Below are 12,173 nucleotides of genomic sequence, written 5' to 3'. Positions count from 1 at the left end.
GAAAATCTAAATTAAGACAGAGCCTGAGATTTCATTCTTGATAAGTGAGCCAGAATAATAACTGTTTTCTGAAAAACTGTCTTTTTAATATTTATGCAATATTTCTGTGTTAGAACTTCAGAGATGTATTCAGTAATTTGTTGAATCTCAAATACAAAGGCATTCAAGTTTCAGCAATGTGAATCTTTTCAAGAACTTTTCTATCGCAGAGTACTTTCCTGATGCATCCAAAAATTATTCAGAGACAAGAAACTGTGTGAGCGAAATCTATCAAAGTTTTGATCCAAGTTGGAGACCTATGTAAAACAGCTGAAAACCTTCAGGCTGACCTGGGGCAATGTTGGTTGCAGCCCACATCTTGCACTACTCAGACATCTAAGCAAAGCTCCATGAGCAACAACCAAGGGTCTCACCTGTGATGAAATGCATATAGCAGCAGACCTGCTCTGTATGTGTTATAGAGTACATATTGTGTAGCTCTCAACCCACCTTTTAATGCCAACATGGTGAAAATTTACAAAGCAATCCAACATTTTCTTATTGCTGCTGCCTTGCACGAGCTATTTGCTTGGATTCTGCAGTGGATTCACAAAGTGTGTTACACTAAATACATGCTGGAGCAAAAATACACCTGATGGGAGCAAATTGCATTAGGTCCCAGTTAGCCTTTTTTGAGCTAATAGATTAAATGAAGTCATCAGAAATATATAAAATGTTTATTTGCTTTTCATTTTTATTTCTATTTATTTTTACAAAACTCCAGGACATTAACTGATGAGACATTTCTTACAATTGTGTAACTTAGAATGTGACATTTACATTTCTGATTGCATTTATTTAAACAAAAAAAAAGAATATTCTACTCTAACCTTTTGAAAAATTACATGTTTGTGTCAGAATCAATGTGGAATTTCCTTGAAGTAATATATTCAAACTTTCATGGTTTTGAAAGACACTTAAAAGACATTAAATATTACCATGATGTACTTGATTTATTGTCACACACAGTTATGTCTGTAGAATGGCTTAAGAGGATAATATTCAGTAGCAGGTAACAAACTTTGCAGGCATCACATCGACAGTATTGAGCTGAATATTTTATTGAAAGTTGACTCCAATCCTGACAGCACATTTTTCCGCTTCAGGCTGTGCCACTGAATTTCATGGTTGCAGTATCACAGTTACCCTCGGCCATGGCAGAGCTACAATGTAGGCACTGAGCTTATAAAGAGGAGGTATAAGACTTTATGTGGCAGATTATGTCTGCAAGCAGTTTTGAGGATTGGGAGTTGCAGGCTCCGTCGAGGATAGTAGCAGTTTTCACAGTCTATTTCAGTGGAAAATCACCCAGAATCTATTGTACAGCAAAGACAGAAGCTGTGAGTGTAAACACTCATTGTTGCTCTAGTAGTATTTCTGGATGGATTTTCTGCCTGCTCCTCTGCTTTTGACTCTCTTGTTCTCTGACCTCTCTAAAGAGATGAGTCACTTCTCGACAATCTTCTCTAAGGCTATTCTTCTTCCCAGGTGGTGATCATGGAAGTGGTGGGGCTGAAGTCTCTGGCTCCAAACAGGATTGTTTACTGCACCATGGAGGTGGAGGGAGGCGAGAAGCTCCAGACCGACCAAGCAGAGGCATCCAAGCCGACGTGAGTGAGCACACGTGGATGTTTGTTTACCACGGGCATTTAACAAACAATGATGTTTGTGAAATACACAGTCTGCTATTTATATTGCCTCTACATTTCAAGACTCACAACCGTTTGTTAGGGCAGAAAACAAACTCTATTTACATGGAAGATAAAACTAATTAAATTGCTGACTATTGCTGTTTTCTTTCAATAAACCATTTCAGTTTTGTGAATAAGATCCTAGAAGAATCTTATCTAAATGAATTGGCTTTTAAGATGCACTTAAAACTTAAAGTAAGCCTCTGTTGCCAAACTCTCCCACATCTCAGTGGTTTCTCAGCTTGCAGCGATACATTTCCAGCGCTCTTCAGGGGCTCTCAGATGCCTCATTTCCTCTCAAAAGCACTTTGCATGTAAATTACGACATTTAAAAGAAATTGGACTGTGCACTTGCACAATACTTTGTTTTTTATTAATTTCCTTTAAATCTGTTAATTATTTGGTCCAAAGCAGAATAATCTGGTGTAACTGAAACACATAATCTAGTTTTACCCTAATTATTCTGGTACTAAAAATGTTGTTTTAGGTGGGAATTTCTAAATATTTAAAGACAACCCTTTAATGACCCTGATTTGCATAAGCTGTTATAATTTCTGAGATTCTCTATCTGAACCAAACTATTTCAGCTGGGTCATTTTTAATCAGGAAGTGGAAATTGATTGTTTAACTCTGTCCAACATTGGAAAAGTATTCCAGTTTCTTTACGTTTTCCTCTTTTGTCATAATATAATCACTCTATTTAACTGATATTGTGTGTGGAAAAAGAATAAAATAAAAAGAAATATAAAGTTGTATATAATTGTAAAGTTTATTTAAGGAGGAGCATGATGGTGCTGCCTGTTAATTTAGGTAAGTGGACAGGTCTTCATAGATTAGCAGTTATGCTTGATATCAATCATTTCTCCAATCTTACAATAGGAACATTGTAACATAACCCTGTGTGGAAGTGTCCTGGCTATAAACACTTTCACACCTCCACCCTGAACTTTCTGCTGTCTCCGTTGGTCTTTATGATTCTATTTGTTCACTAACAAACATTGGATTCCCTCAAAGGACAGCTGCAGTTGTTTTAATAAGATGATTTCCAAAGGTAACCGGACTCAATTTTCTTTAAGATTATTAAAGGAGCCTAAATAAAAATGCACACTTTTTAGATTTTGATTTGTAAAAGTGTTTGAAAATCTTGTGTCATTCTCCTTTCACATCAAAGTTATGCATTTTATTGTGTTGGTCTATAAAATTCTCCATCTATGTTTCTGGATGTGATGTGATAAAATGTAAAAAGGTTTTGCAAGTGTCATAATGCGAGGTTTCTAGGACTCTTAAGGCAAGCAACAACTACGGACACCCAAACAGTTTTAACAGATTTATTTGGTAACTGAATGTGCTGGAGAGTGTGTGGAGGGGCGTCGATCAGCGGCAGCAGGGAGGAACTGGGCCAGCGGAGGAACTGCAAAGGGCGAGCGGTTAAAGTGGGAAGGAATGAAGGTAATGATGGCGTAACCTGATGGTGACTTACGGCCTGCGGGTTCAGGTAAGCAGAGGAGGGTACATGGGGGTCCGGCAGGGTTTTCCAGATGGGGGAAGTTCCAGCAGGCGATTGAGGGCGGACAGGCAGCAGCTGAGTGGCGGGCGTGACGCACCCAGGTGCAAGGCAAAACAGAGCAGCTAGGATCCGATTCTTCAGGTGGGGCCGGTTCAGAGAGTGTACAGCTCGGGTTCACTGTAGAGGGAGGAGCAGACGAAAAGGAGTCAGAAAAAGGAGAACACTGGGAATACAGCACTGACAGCTAGAGAGTACCACTGTAGAAGCGGAACCATCTGGCATCCGACTCTGGAAGCCGCTCCCCTTTAAGGACCTTGCAGATTGGAGGTGATGAGCAACAGCTGGATCCCATCAGCCTGCCACCCTGTGAAAGAGAAGGAACCACTCCCTGCCGAACCCAACAGCAAGAGACTACTGTACTGGTTATTAATGTAGCTCAGTGGACCTCATTCATCACATCTACAATGTCCAAATTTAGATAAATCTATCCTTTCCTTAAAATAGCTTCTCCATTAATCTCAGATTCCAGAATCGTACAACTCAAGCTTTTAAAGAGCCACCCATGAAATATTCATATACAGTAATATAAGCTATTTTTATCCCCAAACGTCTTCTATTGATCCTGCTAATACAAGAGATAAATTTTGAGGAAGGGTTAAGACAGCGATGAGGACAGGATCTAGAAGAGAAAAGTCAGTGAACACTCTGTTAAGACAACCGCTTTACGCCAACTTAAATTACTGAATTGAAAGATGTAGCAAAATAGTTTGGATCTACGCTGCATTTAAGGTTCAGCCTTTGGAAAGTAAATGTTACAAACTTTGAATGACAGTTTCTTGACAGGCTGCATGATGGGTTGAGTGTTTCTATGTAAAGAGCGTACATGCACTTGCATACACACAAATGAAGTCACACAAGATGGATGTTACCCTTCAGACTGCTGCTGGTTATTCACAAACATTAATTAAGCGTGCTCAGCCACCGTGCACTCAGGCTGACATTCAAATTACTGTTATGAATTAACATTGAACTTTGATGACTTGATAGAAGGGTTGATTTTTTTTTGTATATACAGTACAACTGCAAGCAGATTTAGCATGCAGAGGAGTTGACCCATTTTGCAGGAGGAGCTCCAAGAACTGCTGTCACGTCCATTATTAGACCTTCCATGTAGCGACAAGGTCACCTTCATGCCAGAACGATATTTGCACGTGAAACCAACACAACTCACCACTGAGTCCCCGCTGTCTGTCAGCGGTCTCTCTGCTCCCTCTCTAATTTTCAAGAGCAGCAGCAGTTGATTATGAAAAATTTTGAGGGAGGAACATTCTTTCTTTGGATAGAAATTAACATGTTAGAATCTTAATTCGTCCTTACAAGACAAGATTTTAAGCATTTAACCAAACTGTGAAGGCTGCAAAAGTTTAGAATTACAATACCGAAAGTTTAATATTGAATATTTAAAAAAGAATCTTGTCTCTTAAGCCCTCGTGGCTACAGTATTGCACATTTCAACTTGTTCTCTGTGTATTTCTGTGTTTTAAGTGGATCTGAGGAGCTAGTCTATTAGAAAATTTCTTTGTTACTACTCCATAATCCCTCAGGTATTGTGTTATGATTTTTTGTTTGTTTGTTCATTTTTAAAATGCTATTTATTCCAACTGACTCTAATAGAATAGGTTATGAGATTTCATTCAGGTCCCCCTGGAGCCAAAATATGTTGTCAATTTTTCTTTCTATGCACACTTTGTTACTAAAATCTGCATAGTTTCCTTCCTTCATGTCCTAAAGTAGAGGCAGTCATTTTACTACAGTTGATTGTTCTGTCTGGTCCAGTGCTTAGAAATAGGATAAAAGTTTGGTTTAAGCAAAGATTTTCAACAAAACATGAATATTGTTGGGTCATTTTGGTTAAAGAATGATCAGTCGATGTTAGTTATGATTGAAAAGGGAATTTCATTGGTGATGTTTGCATCAATACCAATATCAGCACTGAATCAGTTTTTGCTTTCGCCCAGTTACTGAAAAAAGTCACAGTTCTGTTTTGCAGCTCAACCAACACTTCCTGCAATTTCTCTTGTTAGTCTTTCTCCCTTCATCTGATTAAAATCTTGGAAATCAAAGGGAAACTTTAATTAATGGATAAAACCAGTAAAATAAAACTTTTGTGAAAAAAGAAATCACAACAAACACATTGATCTTGTGTTGCAGGCTTTGAACCAAGCCATTAAGAGTATGGCATTGATTACTAATTTTCAGAGAAAATGGCAAAATAGCAAACAAAAAACAATCAAATATGTATCCACATGGTATTTGACTCAAATCAATTTCCCAATACTTACCCAAATTTACGTTACCCAATCACTGCCTTTTTTGCTTCAGCTTATTTGTCTTCAGAGTTATATATTTGAATACATGAATATTTTACGTAAGAGCCCAATTTTAATGGCTGTGAATCAAATCCCGTTTGGATTAGTTGACAAATGAAAAATTACAGATTATGACTTCTGATCAAACCTAAATTATAGTGTGCAACCACCTGCTGGTTGATGACATTTAATGGAGTCACGACTCGCATAACGGTTTCCTTAGAGTAGGACATGAGTAGTAACTGTTTGTGAAAGCTAGTAGCAATGAACAGAAGTCTTACTGACAGGTTTTCAAAGTGTTTGATACATCCTCACTGTACCAACAAACAATGTGTAGCAGTACAACAAATCAGTCTACTGACCCATGCAAGGTGCAAAGAGAAATGCTGGGATAAAACATGGAGTGCATTCATAATAGAGCCATAAATAAGAACAAATAAATGAAAAATTACACAGTTGTATTGCACATGTCCTTCAAAGAGGCGACATATTGATTAGAATTATAGAACTATTGTAAAAGCTGTTCTTGAGTCATCAGTGTGAGACCTCAGGACTCTGGTTGTGCGGCTCGAGGGCAGCAGCTTCAACACCCAGTGTGCCGGGTGTAGGCGTGCCCTCTTGAGGACAAGAACATTGCAATTTAAGCATTACCTGGATTTCTCAGTTGTTTTCCTGTTCTGCCAAAGTTTCCTTTTTGTATCCATATACAAATATATGAACATAAAACTATAATAGAAATTACACAGTTTTATTGCTCCAACGAGACATTTCGGGCAAGAGGCGGGGTACACCCTGGACCATCACAGGGCGCTAATAAAGATGGGTTTTATAAATTATATTTTAGACATTATAGAGTAAAATCAAATGAAATTCCAGATTTGAATCATTTGTGAAAAATTAAAAGCAGAAAGCATAATGTTCTCAATTATAATTCAGGACCTTAGAAACTGGTTTGTATAAAGTACAATAACAGCACAGCAATTTGAATCGCAGTTTTCATTATTATACAGTATATATGCAATACTTCAATCGCTAAGAACTGCCTCAATGGATTATTTATTCTGGAGTGGAGTGTTTGGATTATAAATAATCCAAACACTCCACCCACCTTGTCTGCTGGTGGTGGTGAGTGAATGGCAACCTTGCTTGTGTCAGTCTACCCCAGGGCAGCTGTGGCAACATTGTAGCTCACCTCCTCAGTGTGTGTGAGAATGATCGAAAATAGTGTGAATGATTTAGAATCCTCGGACTTGATAAGATGCCATACAAGCGCAAGAACTGGAACTACTAGTCTTAGGAAGCCATATTGTTATTTTTCTGTGATCTATAAGAGTGTCTCATCTGTCATTATTACTGTGAGAAGTTCTGTTTATAAAAAATACAGTGTTGTTTCCCTGCTTCTTCTGAAAGCTGTTTGTTTACAGTCAATGTCCTTCAGCCAACCCTTCAGCCCTGCAAGCCTCACTTTCCAAACAAATGAATCCCATGTTTTGAAATCCAAGACCTGCTCATGAGTTATAAAAACAGCAATAGTGCATTTCAAGAACAAACATTTGTGTGTTTTAAGCTGTTTAAATCTTTAACTGTCTTTCTCCTATGATAACAGAAATATGTTTCACATAAAAATCAAAAATTTGGAATGATATGCCCAAGCTTGTTGTAACTGTTGTAAATATTCAGGGGCAAACAATGGGATGAAGACTTACTTTTTTTATCGACTGTTCAACAGATGAGATCACTGTGTTATACTGTCATGGAAAATAACCTCTTGAGTGTTTTCTGTTTTGTCTTTCAGCTGGGGAACCCAGGGGGACTTCACCACTACACACCCTTTGCCTGCTGTCAAGGTGAAACTGTTTACAGAGAGTACAGGCGTGCTGGCGCTGGAAGACAAAGAGCTGGGCCGGGTAATACCTCTGTTTACTGACAATTTTAGCAATTACAGAAGATCAAGGATCAGGCCAGTGATAACCAAAAATGAAAACAGACATGCAACAGTACGCTTAAAGTCTTGGAGTAAAAACACCATGGTTTCACAATAACAGACTATTTATGCAATAACTGACAACAAAGATTTTCAGTACATTTATCAACCAGGAAGATGAGAGTTATTCATACAACTTCCAAAATATTCTCATAGATGCAGTTGGGTTAAGAACTGGTTTTTTTTTGGTATTACACAGAAACATAGTAATAAATAGTATCTTAGTTGGATAATTAGATGTTAGTTGGTTCAGCTGTCAGCTCAAGTAGACCCTGCAGTCGAATTTGTCAATGATTTGCTATGTCTATATTATCAGTTGTAATTTTAAAACAATGTTAGCTTAACCCGACTGATAAATGGTGCTGATGCCTTAACTGTCCATGTTTTTTGCTGCCAGAAATATTTTCAAACAGCCGAATTCATATTTCATTAAGCTTTCTTAAAGCAAGCTGAAAAGCATTGTGCAGTGACATGAGGGGAAGGGGCAGCTCTGTATTACTCCATGCTTCATCTTGCAGTGGAAAAACTCCTGTCCAAGATGTTTCATTTGGTTTCTTGTAACCAAGAGAAACATTTTCTCACCCAAACTGATTGGCAGTGCACAGCAGCAGCAAGTGATGGAGGGGAAGTACTGCATTACTCCATGATCAATTTATACGTATATGATGTGATATCTTTTTTTCTGCGAAGTGACCGAGTGCTCAGCAACAGGTAGAGGAGGGACAGCATTACTTTATGCTCCATAGAGACGTAGAAAGTTGTGGCCCATCATAGCTTTTACAAAGGAAAAATTCTGGATTCAAATATGTATTTTATTTAAATCTCATTTGACTCAATTTGATATAAATGTCATGAAGGAAAACAGAAATGTGTAAAACTACCTTGTATTGTCATGCCTAAAAGTGACAGGTTCCTAACAGAGGTAGTTTTGCTGGCATGTGTTGGGCCAATGGCGCCTCAGATGTCCCTGTAGTGACAGTGACCTTGTCTGAGACAGAGTTCTTTGATCTCCCACTGCAAGAGAGTTGGCAGGAAAGCAGGCTTCCTCAAAGCTCTTTAAGTCAGCAAAGAGAGATTAGGCCTCCTCTTTTTCTTCTTCTTCTTCGAGGCAGAGAAACAGTGTTCTTCTGTTGCTTCACCGCATCGCAATTTAATATTTCACTAGAGGCAAACACACATAATCACCAGCCTTTGCAAAGACTAACGGTTGCTCCTGAATGCTGCACAGAAAGACAAAATAAAGACTCTCCAGCAGAAAATCAGACGAGATCAGTAATTTTTTTTGCCATTTGTGGTGTCTTTGTATGCAGGTTGTCCTCCACCCAACACCTAACAGTCCCAAACAGTCAGAGCTCCATAAGATGACTGTGACAAAGGCTTGCCCTGACCAAGATCTTAAAATAAAGCTGGCTATTCGCATGGACAAACCACAGAACATGAAGCACTGCGGGTAAGAGAAAGTCAGCAGCTAAATAAGACACACAGGGATGTTCTTATGAGGATTTAATTTTCTGTGCCTTTCCTGTAAAACTCCAACCCTTCTCAGCTCCTTGGCCTCATTTCTTTTCACGTGCTGTGGAAAAATACTGTGAAGTATACAACTCCCCCTGGTGGATGACAGTGTGTAGCTTATATATGGATATCTATCTATGTGTATGTTTGTTTTATTTATTTTTTTGTAAACAGAGCAAAATGCACAGAATTTTTATCACTATCCATTTTTTTCATTTTTTGTTATTCAGATTTGTTGTATTAAAGGTATATGTTAAAAGGCTTGTTCAAAGTTCAAAGTGAGTTCTGATCTGTCATCACCTACGTTTACTGCTGCCACAGGTATCTATGGGCTTTTGGGAAGAACGTGTGGAAACGCTGGAAGAAACGTTTCTTTGTGCTTGTGCAGGTGGGCTCTTTCTGAAAAATTATGTTTAGTCAACCTGATGGTCATTACTGAAGCTGTTATCATTTGTCGTATATACACTGTATATTGCTTTTCTGAGTGTAGATTTGAGTAAGTTTAGGAGAGATACTATTTTCTTGTAGCTATATCCTGAACTATGAACATCATCAGACCTATGTCTAACTTGAATGGCATGTTCACTGTATTTCCCCTTTTGAGGAGTAACTAAAAGAAATAGACCTCTGTGTTATGCCATATTTGTACCACAGAATCAGGAAGATATGGATTAATAATTAGTTCTTTGACATTTTGATCTAACTAACATAAAATGTTAAATAAATCAATTCCTTCCATTTATATTTTAGGATTTTGTGGGATAACAAAAAAATTAATGTTTTCCATGTTGGATTTTCAACATTTTTGCAATATAAGATTATGAAACTATAAAAAACAAATTTAAGTTTTGGATTTATAAATTAGTTATAATTAATGTCAAAATCATTCTTGATGTTGTTACCCAGCGTGTAAACAACAATAAAAATTAACCTGTTTTTTGTCTGCTTAATGTGAGCTCTTTAACTTTGTCTCTAGGTGAGTCAGTATACCTTTGCCATGTGCAGCTACAGAGAGAAAAAATCTGAACCACAGGAGCTTCTGCAGCTGGATGGGTATACTGTGGACTACAGTGACCCCCAACCTGGTAAGAATGCACAGGGGAAAATAGAATAAAACTGCAAGCAAACATACAGCTATTTTATACATTTTTAATGTTCTTTGACTTCTCAAAGGCCTCGATGGAGGCAGGACTTTCTTCAACGCCGTGAAGGAGGGCGACACTGTGATCTTTGCCAGTGACGACGAGCAGGACCGCATCCTATGGGTCCAGGCCATGTACCGTGCTACTGGCCAGTCCCACAAGCCCGTCCCACCCACTCAGGTCCAGAAACTAAACTCCAAAGGGGGGGCTTCAGCCCAAATGGATGCTCCCATTTCTCAGTTCTGTAAGTAACCCATTGCGCAAAATATTTGGTTAGGCAGAAAGCAGTTTCCAATGCTCTAACCCATAAATGTGTCACACCATGTGCTCCCCACCCCTCCTGCAGCTACAAAACATTCCCGTAGAGCTAACACACAAGCACGCGCACAAATGCATTGATCTCTCACGGGTTTTCCTCCAGCATCTGATGGACTTCCACTCATTGTCACCACTCCCTCCGTGTTTAACGGCGCACCTCCATGCTACTCCATCAGTCGGTTCATTAGGAACAACCAACCTGAAAGAGAAGTCAGCATCCAGATGCTATGGCTATGACCTGTAGAGTCATCACACATAGGATTCAAACATTCAGACCAGCGGCCTGGTTAAATCAAGTTTTTTCCAGACATGAAATAAATTCTAATAAATCTGTGACTGTACTTGTATTCCTACGCGGTCTCCAGATCAGGTAGCAAAGGGAAGGTAAGGCTGTCTAAACAGTGTGCCGTCTGTACCAACTTTTGTTTTAAATGTCTCTTGTGTCCTCCCAACCCTCACCCCAATTTGAGAAGGTAATCGATTTTAACAGCAGCAATTTCCTTCCCTGAAATAGATTACAGCTTACTCAGGTTGGTTTTGACCCTTGCACTCATTGCTTTCTTATCATTCTAACCCACAATAACCGCACTAAACAGACCTCCTACCTATCAGAATTAATGATACATATTAACAATTCCCCAATAATAGATCCTGCTATTCAGAAAGAAAAAAACTTTTTGTGTGCATCATTCTTTTTCAAATGTATTAAATAAAATTTTTATCAAGAGGAAATGCAGAAAAATAATTGGCTAAGTTTTGCACTAATATTAGTAGTAACAATAAAAAAACATGCTTATTCCAATGTTTTCGACTTTATAAGACGCAAAATAGTTAAGTTACACAAGATCCTGTCACGTAAGATTCTCTGTTGTTTCTCCATTGTTTATTTTTCGTCCAGTACGTGATCCTTGTTGTGGTTAGTTGATTCCTCTGCTGCCAGCTGCCTGCCATTCAAAAAGCCTCCTCACAGCGGCACAGACTCCCCTTCTTCCCGAAACATTGTGGCAACACCACCACGCGTACATGTTTCACCCCCTGGTGGTCTTGAATGGCACTGGGACCATTTTACATGCACAACCCTCCTTACCCTGCTGCAGTGGACACCTAAATAAAGAAGTGAGAGTCTTATGAAGACTCCACAATTTGTATTTATCAATTTTCTGGTGCACATTGCACATCAAAATTTATCTGTAGAAAAGGGAAATGTTTGTTTTCTTAATCTAATTTTGACAAAATATTTACATCTTTTTACCACAATGGCATAACACAGTGTTATTTATAAAGTTAATAGGATAAATTAAATTTTCTTTTACACAGTTGAGAAAATATATTTAAAGGAGACACTAAACAAATGCAACAAAGATGCAAAGTTTTTGTTTGATATAGCAACAGACCACATTTAGTTTCTGGTTTAGTGCCTCTAAACGGTGTGCACAAATAAAAACATATCTTCCAACATTTTTGTATGTTTAATGTGACACAATTTCTGCGCTATTCAACTGAAATAACAAGCACATTTTATCTTACAATCGTTCTCCAAATCTTTCAGATTAGGCAGACATCTCTTGTCGAACTCAGTTTTCAGAAGAGCTGACACATGTACTGTCAGTT

The 12,173-nt window shown here is 38.3% G+C and overlaps 1 protein-coding gene across 14 annotated transcripts in view; it reads left to right on the top strand.

The window, feature by feature from the left end:
* cadpsb (Ca2+-dependent activator protein for secretion b) overlaps positions 1–12,173 on the top strand; it is a 101,074-nt gene that overhangs the window by 37,802 nt on the left and 51,099 nt on the right. For all 14 annotated transcript variants that reach the window (XM_028002240.1, XM_028002239.1, XM_028002241.1 and 11 more), the window contains exons 6-11: positions 1,528–1,649; positions 7,402–7,513; positions 8,901–9,040; positions 9,424–9,490; positions 10,079–10,187; positions 10,276–10,488. In XM_028002240.1, the coding sequence (XP_027858041.1) occupies positions 1,528–1,649; positions 7,402–7,513; positions 8,901–9,040; positions 9,424–9,490; positions 10,079–10,187; positions 10,276–10,488 (763 nt within the window). The remainder of the gene's footprint in view (positions 1–1,527; positions 1,650–7,401; positions 7,514–8,900; positions 9,041–9,423; positions 9,491–10,078; positions 10,188–10,275; positions 10,489–12,173) is intronic.

This window comes from Xiphophorus couchianus, chromosome 20, assembly GCF_001444195.1.
Source record: "Xiphophorus couchianus chromosome 20, X_couchianus-1.0, whole genome shotgun sequence".
NCBI lineage: Eukaryota > Metazoa > Chordata > Actinopteri > Cyprinodontiformes > Poeciliidae > Xiphophorus > Xiphophorus couchianus.
The sequence above is the reverse complement of the archived record's forward strand: the minus strand, read 5'-3'. Positions and strand labels throughout refer to the sequence as shown.